This window comes from Vitis riparia, chromosome 13, assembly GCF_004353265.1.
Source record: "Vitis riparia cultivar Riparia Gloire de Montpellier isolate 1030 chromosome 13, EGFV_Vit.rip_1.0, whole genome shotgun sequence".
Taxonomy (NCBI): domain Eukaryota; kingdom Viridiplantae; phylum Streptophyta; class Magnoliopsida; order Vitales; family Vitaceae; genus Vitis; species Vitis riparia.
This window is the reverse complement of record NC_048443.1, coordinates 8,220,491-8,240,750: the sequence shown is the minus strand read 5'-3', so window position 1 is coordinate 8,240,750 and position 20,260 is coordinate 8,220,491. Positions and strand designations below refer to the sequence as shown.

The 20,260-nt window shown below is 34.0% G+C and overlaps 2 protein-coding genes across 5 annotated transcripts in view; both read right to left on the bottom strand.

Moving 5' to 3' along the window:
- The window catches only part of LOC117927473, a 48,368-nt gene extending 33,251 nt beyond the window's left edge, over positions 1 to 15,117 (bottom strand). For all 4 annotated transcript variants that reach the window (XM_034846956.1, XM_034846958.1, XM_034846957.1 and 1 more), the window contains exons 1-6: positions 15,051 to 15,117; positions 14,494 to 14,592; positions 5,480 to 5,623; positions 1,770 to 2,690; positions 1,563 to 1,653; positions 1,365 to 1,432 (exon numbers count right to left, since the gene is read on the bottom strand). In XM_034846956.1, the coding sequence (XP_034702847.1) occupies positions 1,365 to 1,432; positions 1,563 to 1,653; positions 1,770 to 2,690; positions 5,480 to 5,623; positions 14,494 to 14,592; positions 15,051 to 15,089 (1,362 nt within the window). In that variant the 5' untranslated portion in view covers positions 15,090 to 15,117. The remainder of the gene's footprint in view (positions 1 to 1,364; positions 1,433 to 1,562; positions 1,654 to 1,769; positions 2,691 to 5,479; positions 5,624 to 14,493; positions 14,593 to 15,050) is intronic.
- Positions 15,118 to 16,714: 1,597 nt separating this feature from the next.
- Positions 16,715 to 20,260, bottom strand: part of LOC117928087 (DNA-directed RNA polymerase III subunit 2-like) — a 74,441-nt gene continuing 70,895 nt past the window's right edge. Inside the window, 2 exon segments of the mRNA XM_034847886.1 lie at positions 16,715 to 17,202; positions 20,036 to 20,164. Of these exon segments, the coding sequence (XP_034703777.1) occupies positions 17,152 to 17,202; positions 20,036 to 20,164 (180 nt within the window). The 3' untranslated portion in view covers positions 16,715 to 17,151.

Here is a 20,260-nt window from a genome sequence, read left to right as displayed (position 1 = left end):
TTCAATGAGAAATCTTCTACTGGAATGGAAAGTTAAGGGACTAAGGAAGAAAAGGAAAGCAGTTTGGAGAGTGGCTCCTATTTGTCTTTTTTGTTGTATTTGGGGAAAGAGAAACTGAAGAACGTTCCAGGAGGAAGAGTTGTCAGATCAAAGTTTGAGGAACCTCTTTTTCCATTCACTTTTAGAATGGTTTCAACAGTTTTTGGATTTAGATTTTTCATCTTTTCTGATTTTTTTGGGTGATTGGCATGGTGGCTAGCTTTATCTCTCCCTAGGTTCTTTCTTTCTTTTGTAGTCTTGTTTTGGCTCATTTTGTATGTTGCCTGTACGAAGGGTGCGCCCTTTGTTTTAGCGTTTTTTAATTCAATCTGCCTTTGTCTATAAAATTAAAAAAAAATAAAAATTATAGATACAAGGTTGACTAGGTAATAGCTAATTAAGGACTAAATCAAGGAACCTAATTACAAGCAAATTTCTAGGAAAGAAATAAAATATACAACCATACAAATCAATTACAATATTTACAAACAAATTACTTAGATTTGAACATAATTTGTCAAATCTTCCAACACATAATTACCATTTTTTTGGAATTTTTTTTAAAACACATGTAATTTTGTAAAAAAAACCCATGAATAGTAATACCTCACTAAGATTGACTAACTAAATTTTGCAACATCTCCACTTCTAATAATTTGCACAAAAGTAATGGTATCTCTAAAAGTGAAAGCAGAAATTGTAGGAATGTGAGTCTCAAAGTTGAAACCATTGAAAATATAATTTCAAAGAAGAGTAGAAGAGGTATTTCACATGTTGACAAAGTAAGTGAAGAAAAGAGTAAGTACAACAGAGAAATTTTAGGAAATGTAGAAATTACAATGAATTAAGTATACATTCATATTAACCATTGCAGGCAACGAGATCACATCTCATAGTCTAATCAAGTCATGGTAATCAGCTTAGGCTGGCAGATTGGTGTTCGAGATCTAAATACAACCAAGTTTTCAAAGAAGATTGGTAAAACTAGAACAGGATTTCCTTTTTGTTCTTGGATTTTTTTTTCCCTCTTTTGATGGGAAAAAAATCATTAATAGGGAAAGAAAAAACAAGGAAGCATAACATGCTTCATTCTTTTGATCTACAAAATTAGAGGAAGAAAGCACTATGCGGGTGAAAAGAAGGAAAAACATAGAGAAAAATTGTTAAGTATATCCCGAGACATTCAGTTTATTCTCCCTCAATTCATGGTTACACTGTGACAGCTCTCATCATGAAAAATCATATGCCCACTAAGAACCATGGTGACGGACAGGGGTGGTAGGGAGATTCAAGAGTAGCCAGTTATGATGAAATGCATCACATACCTTTCCTGTCCAGCCACCAAACCAGCGACTTCTGAATCTGTCTGGAACCAAATAAGTACCTTCTCCCTCTACAGGGAGAAAAAAAGACAAACAAACATAAGCACACCTAACTGTCCTTCAAAACAGGAGAAATTGTGCAACTAATCATCCTTCAAACAGACAGAAAAGAGTAAATGGAAACACAAAGAAGAACCTCACCCCCATTTACTGGATTCCAAGCAATTGGAGGAGAGTCTACATCAACTTGATGCTGAAATGAAGTTATACCCACCATGGACATGCCAACTTCCTGAAAAGCAAACTAGCATTACTTATCTTATAATAGAATAGCAAGATATTAACTCCTATGCATACTGTGATTAAGTTTACACCCATAATGAATTCAGATGATAAAAAGAAAGATACCCTCCGTATTTGGTCAAATGCTTTAATATTTGCATTTTCTTGGACAGATTGGTGCAACATGGGATTATTGGGGCTTGCAACACATGTGGCATTCAAACCAAAAGCTGGATCATCAGAAAGATTATCTTGTCCCTCACAATAGAGAGATTCTAATGGTAAGTTCCTTAGTCCTATATCAACATCCAAAATTTCTTCTGGCCGGTTTTGTATTGAAATGTCATCAGAGTCAACATTCTGAGCCCCAGGATCCACATGTTTAGATTTATCATCAAAGCCACAATGATTTCCTGAGATTGGAGTGTCTTCAACTCTAGACATAATTGAACCACCTGAACACTGATCATGAGAGCCAACATCAAATAACCCAACATCTTCAAATACATCTTCCATAGCAGAGTCAACCAAATCTGACAGAAAATCAACTTCCTCAATTGGGTGATGGACAGAATCTTCCAACATTTCCAACCGTGCTTGCTTAACCCGAAGGGCAACCTCAAGTACAGCCGCTGCTGGGAAAGCTTCTGAAGGAGACTCGCTCTTTAGTAATTCATGTATGACCAATGCTTCAGATGCTGCAATAGAGAGTTCAACTGCATCATCTACTTCAGCAACTTTAAGGCACCTGATACTTGGTTTTTCTTCATACATTCTCTTGCTATCATTATTACTGGTGACAGATTGAGGGCTAGCATTCTCCAATGTTGTAGGGCTGGACGTTAGAGGCAGTAACTTTACTACTCCAGCGGTACGTTCCAACTTGGATTGACTGGCCTTCTCTACTGGTGCAGCCAAAGTTTCAACTTGTCTAGTTAATATAACATTATTCGATTCTGGCCTGACTTCTTGGGAGATATCTGCAAACGGACTTGGTGTGCTCTGTGAATTACCATCTGCCGACAGATGTAGACAAAAATGCAGCACCTGTGAATGGAGAAATATACATGTAGGTCAGGTTCTGATTAAATAATGTAAACAAGGCACAAATTGTTTAATAGCCATACTCTAATGAAACAGAGAGACATGATATGAATAAAAAAATCAGAAACATATATCTTGTGTAGATCAAAAACCAAGGAAATTATATATTCGTCAGATCAAAATTTGTATTAGAAAGAAAGAAAATAAAAATTTTTTTTTTTGGAAAAAATAAAAATAAAGTGACATGCTCCAGGCTTCAGATCATATCCTGTCTTGCTTACAATGATCTTACAACTGCATCCATATTACAAACAAATTTTTCCATAGAATGTTTCTAATTCCCTCAAGAGAGCACTCCAATAAAAAAAATAAAAAAAAGCCCAAGAGAGCATCTAAGGTACATGGTGAAATGACAGAAAGAACCTTTTACAGGAAGTCTAAAGATCCTGCATCAGTTAGAAAGGCAGCAACAACAGCAACAAATCATCTTATTATTCATGGTGAAAAAGCACAATTATCGTGAGATATCCTTTTCGCCCTTTTTGTACTAAGTGATTACTTCCTCAGGCAGTTAAAGATCTCCCTGAAGAATGCCATGTGAAGGGTTTGGGCTAACATCAAACAAAAGTGTGGAAATTGCCACCCCCCTGCACTTGTTCTGGTGTTTATGGGGAGAGTCGAACAGAAGAGTATTTAATGAGAAGAAGCTCTCTAATTAGAGTTTGAAAGAGTTCTACTCCAAATCTCTTTTGAAATGTTTGGTCCCCTTGGGGATAGGAAATTCTTAATTGTTAGGACATTGTAAATGCCTTAAGCATGGAGTAGATGGTAGTTCCTTTCTATTCCTTTCTTCTTTCTTTCTTTCTTTTTCTTTTGTGTCCTTTTTAAGTGCTCTCTGCATACTCCCAATTTACATGGGTGGTGCCCCTGCTTTTTGCTAGGCACCTGTTAATATATTGCTCTTTGCCTATTAAAAAAACCACACAGGACAGAAAATAGAGTAGTTGAATCTGTTGTCATCAGGTATTTCAGGAAAATAACATGCATAAATAAGTCAGGAATATTTGAAGAATGAAATTGGGAGGGGGAAAAGCACTGTATGTTAGGCCAGTGTGCAGAAAAAGCATTGCCAATTTCAGTTTCATTTTGCTTTATTTTCCTTGATTTTAAGAGCCTCTTATCCTTCATCTTACATCCATGTTCTGATAACACTAACAATATTTTATGACCTTTTTATCAAAAATAACAATTACAATTATTGCAATATTTTGAGTAGATGTGCCCAAATTAGTAAATCATATTCTATCCACTTGTTATGTCTGTAGTATACAACAGGCGTAATTCAAGAGCTCATCAGAAATTCAAAAAATTTAGAATTGGAAAAGGCGTGCAGGAGAAGAAATACAACAAACATTAAGGACATATCCCTGGTTATGTTCTTTATTTAGGTCCAAACCTGTTAAAAAAATTCCATCAAATTTTCAAATTTTGATCATTATCTAAGGATATATGTTAATTACTCTATTTTCTGCAACATTTTTCCAATAAAAGAAAAACATTCAATAGCTTATGTTTCACACCTTCATTTTTAATAAAAGAAAACCATCCAAAGTTTTATGCTTCACATCCTTAAGTTTCTAACTTTTATGCCTGAGACAGATTCAGCCTTTATTTTCTTAATCATCTCCAGCAGAAAAAGGAATGTCCCTCTTCAATATTCAAGGAAAATGGAGCAAAAAATCATGGTTTTCATAATCAATAGTGGTAGGTTTTAAGTCCTTTGTTTCTTGGTTCTAACAATATATTTATACTCAGAACTATAATACAACAAATAAATTCATCAAAATCTTGACCAACATCTCTATATCAGAGTGCAATGCTTTACTTCACATCAAGAAACAAATCATATGTCTTATTGACCAAAATTATCTCATGACAACCAAGGCCAAGAACAAATGCAACTTCTAGGCTGTTTGTGGAATGAATCATTCCTTCCAATGTTTGAAAAGCCATGCATATAACAGAAATAAAAGAGAATGACAACAAGGACTCAGAAATCATCAACATCAGATAAAATATGAATTAGGAAATTATTCAGGAAAAATACCAGGAATGAACTAGAGAATGTCCAAGAGTAAATTCAAGTACAGGACTAAGCACGAAGAAAATACCAACATTTTCTGTTCATTAATTATTTGAAACAATTTGGAATTTCATAAATAACTCAAGAATTATTAACTGGCTTAGGGTCTTTTTGAAATAATGCAGAATCATTGGAATATATTCAATAAATTTGGTCTTTGTTTGTTTAAAAAAAGCCAAAGAAATTTGGAATTTATAAAAATATTTGGAGTTTTTCACAATCCTATAAAGCATGTATCACAAAGATATTCAATGAGGATTACATGAAGATTATAATTCATTCAATTACAAGATTTAAAGAACCTCAATATATGTTGATTAAAAGGCATTAAACAGTGTCAGTCCCATTTTTTAGGGTTTTGGGACAGATAAAGTGGTAATGGATTATGCCTTAAGACATTTTGCATGAAGTGACAGCACAAGCGCTCAAAACATGATTCCATAATTGACTTCCAAAGTAATTAACACCACATTGTATGGCCCTTCAGCGTATGTTGGATAAATAATAGAATTAAATAACTTGAATTTTTCTAAACTAAACTATTGATATCCATGAATCATGATTAAAAAAAAAAATATAACCTAAAAATGATAGGTCACCAAATGTATAAAAATGAATCAATTTCTTGAAAATATATTTAAGAACTTACATTTGCGGAAACTGGTGCAGAGGTTATTGGTGAGTTGTCTTCTCCAGATAAGAATAAATGACAACTGTTATATCTACCTTCTTCCCTCAATAACAAATTCCCATCTTCTCCTTCAGCAATATTCCATTGAAGAAATCCCTGATCCTGTTCATTGTAATGATAAAATAGAGGCATTTCAAGTACTGTGTCAAATACAGAAAATTTGCAATTTTATATATATGGATCCATCTAAAAGTGTATCTCCTATAATAGATTCATACCATTTTTAACAAGAGTTTCAACACTACCTGGGATAGAGAACTCATTGAATTTTTTTTTTCCAAGCATTTTTGGTTTTTTTGTGTATATATACTATTCTATGTTAAGAATATATCCTTATCCCATCATAAGACATCAAGAACTAAATTCCATAACTTGGAGGATATTTGGAAGTTAACTCAAAAGTTCAATATTTACAAATGTTACCATATTTATAAGGAACAGATAAACAATAGATTGTTTAGGAAAGAAAGGAATTTTTGCATAGTAGAGCCTATGATTTGGAAGTCAAATTTCTCTAGAGATATTATAAGGCTAGGCTTGAAGATTATTATGGCTCCTCTTTTAATAGAATATATTTCATAGTCTTTTCATACCAAAAGAACAAAAAAAAAAAAAAAAAAAAAAAATCCAGAAGAACTAAACCCAACATCATGACCAATCTTGAAATCAGAATTAAATTTTTAAATCATAGTTCAACTAGTACAAACACTATCATATACTAGATAAAAAAAATTAATATATAAATAAAAATAAATAAAAGGAAAAAGAAGAAGGAAAGAAGAGGCAAAAACAAACAAACAACCACAACACATTTTGAGAGTACTAGGACTCAGCTAAATAATAGTAGTAAGAAATATGTGGATTATGTTGACAATCACATCATAGTGATAGAATCATATAAATAATTCACCACTTGTAGGAATATACAACTGCAAAGTATTTTATAATAAACTATGGCAAGAAAACAGAACTCAATGATCATCAGCTAAAAATCAAGGATTCTAGAATCAAAAGAGCAAGAAAAGATGCAGCAATACAAATGTCCTAATCAGATGGGGAAGTGTGATTATAAGAAATTTTATTTTGGTTCACAAGTCCATTTAATAGATTACTAGTCAGGACCAAGTAACCAAGTAACTTAAGAGGAGTAAGAAGCATTCTATAGTGGCAAAGTCAAGTGTTGAAGCTGAATTTAAACCAATGGCGTAGAGATTTGTGAACTAGTGTGGCTTAAGTCTCTAATGAAGGTGTTAGTGCATTAGGCTATTTAGATTAAATTGGTGATTTTATTCCATCCATCCTGGTTTAGGGCTCTACATACTTTCCTATGATTTACACTCCTTTGAAGATTTAAGGTTACTACAGAATCACCCAAGATTAAACAAGTGTGGTTAGGTGAGAATAATGACATAAAAGGCATAGAGTGGACTAATGGAAATTAGGAGTAAAATTCATTTGAAAGGAATTTTACACAGAGAATTTAAAAGGAAAAATCTTCTCAAATAATAAAATTAATTTGGAAAAGAGTTTTAAATTAAGAATTTTAAAAAATAGAATTTTTCCAAATCTTTTAAAAAAATTGGAAAGGAATTTAAATTAAGAATTTTGAAAGGAAAATCTTTCCAAATCTTTTTGAACTTAAAATATGAAAACTTTCCAAATGTTTCTAAAATTCTTAAGTTTCTAAATTGTTTTTTTGGTAAAATATGATTTCTAACTTGATTCCAAGTACACTAGGTTTTGTTTGATATATACCTACTAGAAGAGTTTTTTTAAGAACTCGTGCGCCTAAAAATTTATTCATTATTCTTTGCACTTAACCTAAAACTCTCAAAAAGTTCATGATTTTTTTTTCTTAGGTTCGTGAGAAAGATTCACATCCCCTCAAGGTGTTGAGGAGTCTACTAAGGAGCATAATTGTGATAAGTCACTAACGTGAGATTAAGTGTAGGTGTAAGTCTCAGGGACTAGCAACCACCAAGTAAATTTGTATTCCTCTTCATTATATTTAGCTAAATGGAGGACTTGGATGAGAGGTTGTCTGTCTTCGGTCTCTTATGCTATTCTAGTGAATGGAAATGCTAAAGGGTGGGTCAAGGCATCTAGAGGATTAAGGCAAGGTGACCCTCTATCCCCTTTTCTGTTTACTATTGTCGCAAATGTGTTGAGCAAGATGTTGTTGAGAGCTGAGGAAAGAAGTATGTTGGAGGGTTTCAGGGTAGATAGGAATAGAACAAGGGTGTCACATCTGCAATTCGCAGATGATACCATCTTCTTTTTGAACTCTTATGCAGAAAAACTGTAAACTCTTAAGAGTTTATTGTTAGTGTTTGGGCAAATTTATGGGCTTAAGGTCAATCTTGACAAGAGTAATCTTTTTGGCATCAACCTTGATCAGAATCATCTCTCTAGGTTGGCCTTGTTGCTTGACTGCAAGGCTTCTGATTGGCCTATACTCTACCTGGGTCTTCCTTTGGGAGGGAATCCAATTGCTTGTGGATTCTGGGATTCAGTGATTGAGAGAATCTCGAGGAGATTAGATAGGTGGCAAAAGGCTTACTTATCTTTCGATGGTAGGATAACTCTTATCCATTCATGCCTTTCCCACATTCCTAGCCACTTTCTTTCCTTGTTTAAGATTCCATACAAACTTAGTAGGGAAAATCCCCACTAAACGTAAATACTAATGACTTGCTACAATTGAGAAGACCCTTTAAAGCTCTTAGTCCTAACATTTGTAAGTTGTGTATGAAACAAGGAGAAACGGAAGATCATCTTTTCCTCCGTTGTTCTTTGACGATGGGGTTGTGGCACAGATTATTTCAGCTAGCTAAGATGGATTGGGTTCCCCCGAGAAGTATTTCTAACATGATGTCCATCAATTATAAAGGTTTTGGCATTTCCAAGAGAGAGATAGTTTTGTGGCAAAATGCATCCATTACCTTAATTTGGGTTGTGTGGCGGGAAAGAAATGCTAGGATATTTGAGGATAAAGCTAGGAATTCAGTGAATCTTTGGGATTCCATTCACTTCCTTGCTTCTCTTTGGACTTTTTGTTCCGTGGTTTTTAAGGGCATTCCCCTTAACGTGTTACAACTAGATTGGCCAGCAGTGTGTAGTTCCAACGGGATGGTATGGCCAAGAGAGCTTGTTCATAGTTTTCATAGTGTAGTTTCTTGTTCTTTTATTGTTGTTGTTTAGTTGTATCTTTGGTGGGAGGATTTCTCATCCTTCTTTTGTACTTCTTTTTTCCATCAATATATCTATTTGTTGTTTCCTATCAAAAAAAATAATTCTCAGTCTCTAACCCTATGGTTTTTACATTTGCAAAGTCTTTAGGAGACTTTGTGGGTGGTTTTCCACATAAAATTTGCTGGTAGATTCAAATTCAAATCAGATTATCCAAATTTTCTGGTTTCAAATCTATTAAAGTTTGATTCAAATTCAAACCAGTTTATCAAAATCTGCTGGTTTCAAATTTGTTACAGTCTTTTTCTTTTTAAATTGCTCTATTTTAAAATTTTGTTTTGCTCCTAGAAAAAAAAGAATCAGTTTTTTCCCAATCTAATATATAAATCGTTGTATTTTTTAATTTATTTTTTTAAAGAATGAATAAAAAATAAACAGTGTTTTTGTTCGTTATCTTCCTGTGTTGGCTTTTATGATATCAAAGTCAGCCTCCAATAGAGGAAAACGATGGCCAAAATGGCAATGACTAGAGCAAGTAGGGATGGCGACTCTGAGGAATCTTCGAATTCCTCTCAAACGACCCCTACAATTGCTCCCATTGTTCTTTTAGAAAATTCCTCCCTACAAATAACTTCCCACAAATTAAATGGAAAAAATTTTCTTCATGCTTTGTTCAAATGGTGATAAGTGGGAAGGGGAGATTGAGCTATTTAGATGGCACCACAACCAAACCGAGCACAGATGATCCCTTATACCAAATATGGGATGCTCAGAACTCAATGGTGATGACATGGCTTATTCATTCAATGGAGGATAAAATCAATGAGACATCTGTATTATCCAACTACAAAGGAAATCTAGGACGTTGTGACTCAGGCATACTTAGATTTAGAAAATTATTCTCAAGTAATTGAGCTAAGAAATAAAGCTCGAAAAATGAGGCAAGGAGACCTTGATGTTACTCAGTATTTCAATGCTATGACAAAGTTGTGGCAAGAATTAGGCCTATCCACAAACTCTAATTGGTGCTGCCCAGAAGGTGGAATCCAGTACAAAAAATTATTGGATAAGGAAAGAGTCCATGATTTTCTTGCAGGACTCAATAGAGAACTCAATGAAGTACGAAGACAAATTCTTAGAATAAAACCACTACCTGCTAATGAAGAGGGATTTGCTGAAGTCAAACGGGAGGAGATTCGAAAATGGGTGATGCTTAGAGATGCTGGATCCATGCCAAGTACTAAAAAATCCGTTTTGGCAGCTAGTGGTCGAAAAAAACTGAGGACACCCTTGCAGTAGCAAAAGGGAACAACAGTAGTGCAATCATTGTCAGAAACCATACCACACAAAAGATCATTGCTGGAAAATACATGGAAAACAAGAGAATTGGGTGCTAAACAAATCAAGAAAACTATGATAGCAAGGGTATCCAACTAGCTAAAACTGCCACATCATCGTCAGGAGAGGCTACAGCCTGTGATGCTCAAGGAAACAGCACAACCAGCCTTAATCTCAACAAGGAACAAATGGAACAGCTTTATGAGTTGCTAATTCCAACAAAGCCTGATATCTCTCTTGACACAAAAAGGTACTTTCTTGACTGCACTTAGTGGAATAGCTGAAAAATGAGAGCCTTGGGTCATAGATTATGGGGCAACAGACCATATGACAGGTTGTGAGCAACTCTTATTGCTTATACTCCTAGCCCCGAAAATCATAAGGTAAAGATTGTTGACAGATCTGTTTCAGTTATAGCAGAGATTGGTACCATTAAGCTTAGTCCCAATATAATCCTAAGATCGGTTCTTTATGCGCCTAAACTTTCATGCAATCTGCTTTCCATTAGCTAGATTACTAAAGATCTAAACCATGTAGTAAATTTTACACAATCTGCTTGTGTTTTCCAGGATTTGACTTTGGGGAGGAGGATTGGCAGTCCTAAAGAACATGGGGGACTATATCATTTCGAGGACACTTCGGCAATAGAGCAAGTTCAAGTTCAAGCCTCCATTTGCAAATCTTCTCTTTCAAGAAAACAAGAAATAATGTTGTGGCATTGTAGGCTAGGCCACCCAAGTTTCCCTCATTTAAGATATCTGTTTCCATCTTTATTTCAAAATAATGAATCATTTCAATGTGATATTTGTCAGTTAACTAAACATCAGCGTACAATCTTACCTTCTCAAGCATATCAAGCGTCAAAACCTTTCGCTTTGATGCACAGTGACATTGGGTCCATCTCAAGTTCAAAGTATTACAAAAAAAAAGTGGTTCATTACTTTTACTAATGGTCATACATGTTTGTTGCGTTTATATTTTAAAAGAAAATTTTGAAGCTAAGCAAATTTTTAAAAATTTTCATTCCATGATTCGAAATTAGCATAATGTAAGCATACAGGTTTTTCACACTAATAATGGAAAAGAATATTTTTAGTCTATTCTTGGGGATTTTCTTGAAAAAATGGGATTATACATCAAAGTTCTTGTGTAAGCACTCCAAAGCAAAATGGTATATCAAAATGAAAAAATCAACATCTCTTAGAAGTAGCCCGTGCCCTAATGTTCACTATGAATGTTCCTAAGCATTTTTTAGGACGATGCAATTCTCACATTGTGTTATATGATAAACCGCATGCCATCACGAGTCCTTCAATTTCAAACACCTTTGGATACCCTCAATAATCTTTATCCACAAAACCGAGTCTTCTCTTTTTTGGATCCAAAAATCTTTAGTTGCACCACCTTTGTCCATGTTCATGAGCACGACTAAACAAAACTTGATCCAAAAGCTATGAAGTGCACGTTCCTAGGATATTCTGCAACTTAGAAGGGCTATCGATGTTATTATCCTAAAAAGCATAGGTGCTTCACTTCCATAGATGTCACATTCTTTGAAAATCGACCATTTTACACCAAAAATTCCCTTCAAGAGGAGAAAGAAAGTGAAGAAAATTTTTGGGAAACATATTGGGAAACACCCATTCCTCTACCGAGCCTAACTCAATTCCCATCTCATCCTGATTTCGAGCTACCAAGTCAGCCAAGTTCCCCAAGTCTGCTCAAGCCAAATCAATCTCATTCGCCTCATGTGTCTAAGCCAATGATGCCTCCTACCAACAAACAATACATGATAGAGGGGCATTTGCTAACACAACCAGAGCTGTTTGTTTATTCATGAAAGAGGAAGAATTCAGAAAAAATAAATAATAAAATCTCATAGTTCTTCAACAAGGTCAAGAGCCTGAACCAAATTCAGGTACATCTCCTTCAAACTCTAATTCTAATCCTGAATTTGTTGCTCTTGATGTTCCTATAGTTGTGAAGAAGGGAGTTTGATCTTGCACACATTATCCCATTTCTAATTCTGTGACATCTGACCATTTATCTTCGTTTGTTCAAGCCCTTGTTGCTAACCTATCAGGTGTGGAGATTCCAAAAAATATACAAGATGCATGGAGGGATCCGAATGGGAAAATGGCAATAATTGAAGAAAAGCAAGCCCTTGAGAAAAATGAAACATGGGATATTATGAAAAACCTTAAAAGAGAACTTTGGTAGGCTGCAAGTGGATCTTTATAGTTAAATACAAAGCTAACAGGTCAATTGAAAGGTGCAAGGCAAGGCTGGTAGCAAAGAGGTACGCTCAAAGCTACAGTATTGATTATCAAGTTCGCTCCCTTTGCTAAACTAAATACCATTTGGGTTCTATTATCTCTTGCTATAAATCTAGACTGGCCACTTCAACAAATAGATGTGAAAAAAGTGTTTCTGAATGGTGATTCAGAAGAAGAGATCTATATGGATTTACCACCAGGTTTTGATGAGGAAAGAAGTAATGGAAAAGTGTGTCTACGGCCTAAAATAGTCACCGCAAGCCTGGTTTGATAGATTTGCTAAAGCAATCCAGGGGGTACGAACATGCTCATGCTTATCATACTTTATTCTATAGACATAAGGACAGTAAGATTAAAATTCTTATTATTTATGTGGATAATATAATGTTGACTGGAGATGATATGGCTGAAATGGAATGATTGAAGGAGAGGCTTGCTATAGAATTCGAAATAAAAGACTTAGGAAGTTTAAGGTATTTCCTTAGTATGGAGGTTGTCAAGAATAGGAGTGGGATTTCTATTTCACAATGAAAATACACGTTAGATCTATTAAAGGAAACTGGAATGTTGGGATGTAAACTGGTAGACACTCCCATGGATCCATAATTGAAGTTAGGAGAGAAATCAATTAAAAATCCAGTCGATAGGAGGAGTTATCAGTGTTTAGTGGGAAAACTCATTTATCTCTCCCATACTCGACCTAACATTGATTTTGCAGTCAGTAGTGTAGTCAGTTTATGCATTCACCATACAAGGAGCACATGGAAGCAGTACATAGGATATTGACTTATCTCAAAGGCACTCGTAGGAGAGGATTATTCTTTAAAAGAACTGAAGGAAGAAGAGTTGAAGCCTTTACTGACGCCAACTGAGATTGTTCAATTGATGATAGAAGGTTTACCTCCAGCTATTGCACATTTGTTTGGGGAAACTTGGTTACATGGAGGAGTAAGAAGCAACCAATTGTCGCTCATAGTAGTGTTGAGTTCAAAGCAGTAGCTCATGGAGTGTGTGAATTGCTTTGGCTGAAATTATTACTAGAGGAATTGAAGATGTTCAAAAATCAACCTATGAAGATTTACTGTGACAACAAAGTAGCAATTCACATCTCTCATAACCCTATACATCATGATCACACCAAACATGTTGAAGTTGACAGGCATTTTATTAAGGAAAAAATTGAAGAAGGGACAACTTGCATGACATGTCAAGTTGTTGACCTTCTAACAAAGGGAATCATCAAGCCACTATTTGAGAAGTTAGTAGGCAAGCTGGGAATGTTCAACGTATTTAGTCCAACTTGAGTGGGAGTGTTGGCAAATTCAAATCAGCTTATTCAAATCTGTTCGTTTCAAATCTGTTAAGAGTTTGATTCAAATCCAAACCAGCTTATCCAAATCTGTTGGTTTCATATCTGTTAGTTTTTTTTTTTTTCTTTTTAAATTACTCTGTTTTCAAATTTTGTTTTGCTCCTAGAAATAAGGGAAACAATTTTTTCCCAATCCAATATATAAGTCGTCGTGTTCTGCATTTTCTTTTTTCGACGAATGAATAAAAAATAAATAGTGTTTTTGTTCGTTATCTTCCTGTGTTGGCTTTTAAAATTGTTGTGTCTTGCGTGATTGATTTCTCTTCTTCTTCTATAATTCTTAAAAAGAAATTTTTAAAATTAAAATTTGGATTTAAAAGGATTAAATACTTATTCACCCCCTTCTAGGTATTCCATGTGTATGATCTACAAACTTTAAAAAGGAGCTTTGGTCGCCCAACAATAACTTGATGAGGCTCTATCATGATAACAAGCTTGCAATCAACATAGTTCACAATCCTATTCAACATGATAGAACCAAGCATGTAAAGATAGATAGAAACTTCATTAAGGAGAAACTAGAGGGTGGCTAAATTTGTATGTCATATGTCTCTCTAGAAAGACAATTGGTGGACGTTCTTAAAAAGGGTTTGCCAAGACAACAATTTCAATAATTGATCTATATCTCTTCTACTTCCTTCTATGGTCAACTTCACTCCAGAGAATCTTGTTTGGGCAACATGACATTCCGTTCTTCAGTTCTTGTGTGTTTAAACACAAAATCCAAATTTATATAAAAAGAATACATATTTGAGCATATACATCCACTGATCTATGAAAAGTAGAGAAACAATGCAAACCTTCACCACTTGCTCAGAAGGAGTTTGAGGTTCCTTAGTGTGCTCACTGAATGGGTCAGCTGGAGGATGCTGCAACCAAGCAGGAAGCCAAGCTAAATCCTGAAAATATCATCATATCCAAAGATTCACCAGCAATTTACAAACTTACAGCTTTGTATCAGTATCAGTAAGAAAAGTTTCATAGCATAGAGCCAATTAATTAATCATCTATTTCATCAAATGCCAGAACGATAAGGAGTTTTTTTTTGGTGAAAAAACGCAAGCTATTGCCCAACCCCAAAGCTGCCATCTCTATTTCAACCATATTGAAAATAAAATGCACCCAAACAAGCCCCAGCTATTTTCGATACCACAGGGCATCCATCAAACGTGTCGAGAATCAGGCATTTTGAATCGTTTGGTTGTGAAGAAAATTGACGAAAAAGAAAGAAATTCCGAATCTCATGTTTCTTTCTCTTTAATTTCCCAAAGCACTAATAGTTTTATCAGGGTTTATTTCCCTTCCCAACATTTTATCGGCAATCAATCACAGCATCGGAACATTAACTAGGGTTTACCTCGGAGAATTGAGGTTGACGAAGCCCTAACGCCGCCATCAAAAGAACGCTTCAGTCACGATAGAAGAGAGCAAAGTGAGCTTTGGCGCAAAATGACATTGGATTGGTATTTAAACAACGGGCCGATTCTTGGAAGCAAACACCCGCCAAATTTTGTGTAAAACGACATTGCATTGCTAATAAAACGACAGCATGGTTCTTGCAAAAACACCCGCCAAATCTAGGAGCAAAACGACACTAGATTGATGACAAAACGACACGGGCAGAATGCTTTCAACTCGAGAACCACTCCTGTAAAAGCGACTTGTTCCTTCTGCTGTGAAACCTTGTACGTAGGTTGTCAATCGGGCCGGAATGAAGCCCAATATCACATGCTGACCGGACTTCATCAATTGGTTTTGGCCCAGATTGCCTTTGAAAATTCAATTTTAATATAAGAGTTAATTTTACTCCGACCCATCAGGTTTCGTTCAAATACACCCAACCATCGTCGGTTTTAAATTTCGTCAATTAACATCCTTATAAATTTATTTTATTTATAAAATTTATTTTTTAAAAAAATTAGATAAAAAGATTATAAATATGTATCTTTAACAATTCTCTAAAAATTAAATTTTATATATAAAACACATATATAAGGTTATTAATTGTCAAAATTCAAAATCAATAATATCGAACCTGCAATGGATGTAAATGAAATTAATTTATAATTTAAATATGTTTTACTAAGAAAATAAATTTCTTCATCTGATGGGAATTTTTCTACCCTATTTGTGAATAAAATATTCTTATTTATCTCATCATCTCCTTCTCTTGTCATTATTATTTGGGGCTCTTTCCATATTTAATTTCCAACTTTTCATTTTCTAGATTATAATTTATTATTATCTTCAAGCCTATTATATATTTTTGACAATATTTTTAAGAAGTAATTCCCACTCATCACAAAATTTGTTAGAACCAAACATTACCTTATAGAAGTTGAAAAATGTAATGCAAGTGTTCATACATTTTCCTCAAAACTTTTTAGAACCAAACATAGGGTTAGATGGTTTCATCTTTACAGGGTTTTCAAGATGTTCTTTATATAATTTTCTTTAGTAAGACTCTATTAATAGAGAAATTGGAAGTACGTGCAAAATTCAAATTATTTAGGTGAAGAAAAATTAAGACCCTATTTGACAATTTATTTCAAACACAATTTTATGCTCTTTAGAACACAGATAAAAAAACATGTTTGACAATCAGAAAATTCTTAAAAAAAGAAAATATTAACATCTTTTAATTGATTTTGTCTGTTTTCATTAATTTTTAAAAAATTATTTTAAAAAATAATTATACAAACATGTAAAATGATTAAAAATAAAATAATAGATATAAAAATTATTTTTAAAACATATTTAAAAATATTGAAAATATGTTAAAAATATTATAAGTTTTCAAACAAACTTTTATTTTACAAAACATTAAAAAATAATTTTCAAAAACTATTTTTCAGAACTGTTTTCGAAAACAATTATTAAACAAGGTTAAGCTTTTTGAACGAGAGCTATTTTCTTGGGCTAAAAAAGGGCATTCCTTCCATATTTTTATTGAAGGAAAACATAAACAAAATGACAAATACAAAGAAATAAGAAATGATACCAACAAATATGACTTACACATCCATCAATTCACTGGTGTGAATATAGAAAATTCTTCTGCTTCACATCCTCTGAATAATTTCAATCATGTCACTTCATTATTCAGTTAAATTCTACAGAAAATATGTAGAATCATTTCAGTTTGTCTTGTGTACATTGGCAGGAGCCTACAACATCAAATGGATCAAAATTTCTAGTTTTACATGTGTACTTTTTCTTCTTTGCCTCGGTAGTTTTAACTTAAAAATTTCAAAACCGCTGAATGAAAACCCACAAATTTACGACTCATTTAAGCCATGCCAAGCGGCTGCACCATCTCACTGATCAAGAATATCCATCTCCGTTCTGATTCTGAGAGGAAGGAGAGGAAGAGCATGTCCGATAGCTTCCAGGAGGAAAACACCTAGTGCTGAAAAACCCATGTATAGCTTGGGGAATTGACAAAGAGCACCAGCTGCTCATGCCTCAGTCAGTTTTAAGCGAGGGACAACATTCATTGCTTGAAGCTCCTAAAAGCATGAAATCAAACAGGTCAGAATGTTAATCAACAGGGGAAAAGGCTAAAAAGAAATGTCATCGAACCTTGACTGACAGTATGATTAAGATGAAACAACTCTGCTCCTACTACTACAAGAAGGCTTTTCCATTTTATATGTAAGAAAAAATTTATAAATTCTAAAACCCCCTTTCTATAAGCTCCTGTGAAGGTGACTTCACTGAAAAGAGCTTGAAGGCCTCAAATTTCTCCTAATTAAGAGTGATTTAGTTTAGCTAAACATGGCTTAAGTTTCGGAACCACCATAGTCTAAAGTAAGAAAGAGAGGAGCCAGAACCTACATGCATTTTCTTAGGCAACCAACTAAAGAGTTATTTTTTGTATTTTTATACTTTTTATTTTTATTTTTTTAAATTAACGAAGCCACAACCAAGATAAATAGTAGAAACTAGAACCCTATCCAAAATAAAAATAAAAATAAATAAGATTTATCACAATATAAAGTTTATTTATGGAACTATAATATGAAATTTAAACTCTACATAAAAGCTTTGCTCCTCCATATTTCTAAATAACGAATGCCTGTACAAGCTAATTAAAGAAATATGCAAAAGAAAATGGTTAAAATTTCATGCAGCATGATAAACAAGAAAGTTTAAATATGCTAAGCAATTTGCCACATATTTGTTTTCGACCCTCAGTAGGCAGCAATGAGGAGGAATAAAGAGGCACAAATAATTTTGTTTTTTTTTTTTTTAAATTCCACTACCCTTAAAGGACATAAGAGTTCAAAAGAAAAACAACCAAGGGTAATACTACATCTTGTGTCCTTGAACCTGGCCAAATTGGCAACAGGTTAGAGTGAGGATGTGGGATATTCTAAGTCGTTCCAGAAAGGGACAAAAAAGAAGAAGGTACCACACAAAAACAAAGAAAAACATGTTACTTCTGGTAGCTGGTAACCATCTACCAACCTGTATCCTAACTTCGGGCTGCTGATGACTGTCTATTCAACCCTTATCATCCTATTTCTGGCTGCTGATACTGAGCAATAAGGACTCTGTTCCATGGTCTTGGATCCAGCATCATTTGCACAGATTTGGTATTGTTCTCCCAGAACTGAAGGCATTCTGTTTGGTTAGTGCCTTCCTAGTTATAACATCGATAGTTGGGAGGTTAGTTTCTTAGCTGTCTCAATGCTTTATTATTTTCAACATTGATTCCAACACCAATTGGACATTCCTATTTCTAGGCTAGATTATTGCTCAATCTACCACATCAACATCTTAGTATAAATGAAAGTATCTCCATACCTAATAGTATTAACTACTAAACAAGGTGAAATCCTTGAACAAACAACTAAAAACCTGATCTATACATATCCATGTCTGGTTCAATTAAGGCAAACACACATGCTTCCTAAGTTCCATGGGTACTCCAAATGATATGTAATACCTGTTTCAAACAAGACATGATGGGGCTTGGGTATAGATATGTTTTGAACATGCCTATAGGTCAGATATGTATCACAACAGGTGTGTTCAAGAAAGAAAAAGATGGACAAATTCCTAAGTTCATAACAAGTAACCTTGGATTCAAGTTGGACATTTGACCTTAGTCATATACTTCTGTATAACTGATGGTGTAGAATGTGAAAAAAAAAAAGAAGAGGAAATTCAGTTATTAGTTGTGTCCCTGTATCCTAAAACCTAGGAATATATGAACCTTGCATCTAAACACACAAATTCTCACACTTGTAACTACCCTAGTCTGCAGAACACAAGAAGTACCACAAACAAAAGATAGCCTTGAGGTTCAAAAGAAACAAAACCAACAGTGGTTTTAGGGTTCTTCTCCAGTAGGAGGAAAAGTCGGATGCCATTAGAAGGCTGGGCATAAGGACCTAAATCTATGAGGAATGAAGTTGCTTACCTGATTTGATTGGTTAAAATGTATGATCTTAGAGAAGCAATGTACAGAATTTCTTCAAAAATTTCAAATTATATGTACTTTGTTCAGGAAAAAATATATTAGAGTGTAACAAAAGTTATAGTTAATGATTTCAAAAAGATGTAAAAAGCTCTCAGGGAGTTTGATGATATTGAAAAACAGTAATATTTTTTAATGTAAAAAAGGTTCAAACTTCTAATCTATAAACAGAAAGAAAGAAAATTGTTCAACCCTCCATCTCTCCAAACATCTTTTTTCAGAAACATAACATATTCAAGTGAAGGATGAGAACTTCTTCCTAGATTTACAAAATCTGATAAAAAACAGAGGTGGAGAAACCTACTCCAATAGACATCAAAATGGTATAGTAGGAGACAATATAAAGAAATCGTGAAATGACAGTTGATTTTTGAAAAGACAAAAAGATTGGTTACATGGGATATGCCTCATGAAATGATTTAGAGAGGACAAATGGTTATATATTTATTCATATAGCATATGCCACAAAAACAACTAAAATTTTAAGCTTAGAGGCCTTTCATAATTTTTCTGCTTAAAGACATGCCTGAAGACACACCACAGAATGACACTAAAACTTTCGTACAAAGACATATAAAAGCAGTATTAATAACTTGGTAGAGCACAAATTTGTATGCATTGATGTCCTTGTCTGCACATTTGAGTTAATATACTACTCTCATATATTCCTTATATAAGATTTATAATCACGTATAATAGAAAAACTCAATTAAACCTTTCCTCTAGAAAGTTAATATATAGCATACATAAAAAAATATCAATCAAATCTACTTAATACTTAACCATACACTACTACCGTGGCCAAAGAGGAGAATGTCATGCATTTTTGTAAATATAAAAGCAAATATTAAGTTTACCTGGAATAAAAGCTTGCATGCATAGGGAAGTTTCATGGTAGAAATATTATCCCCATTTTTACAAGTAGAACAAATGCCAATTTTCAGCTTATGATTGTAATATCCTAGTAAGCCACACACCCTGCAAACCTGCATTAAAATAAAAAAATAATAAAAAAGAGAGAAGAAGAGTGAAATCAAATGTACATCTGAGCAAAGAAAAGCTGCCTAGTTGCAATCAATTAG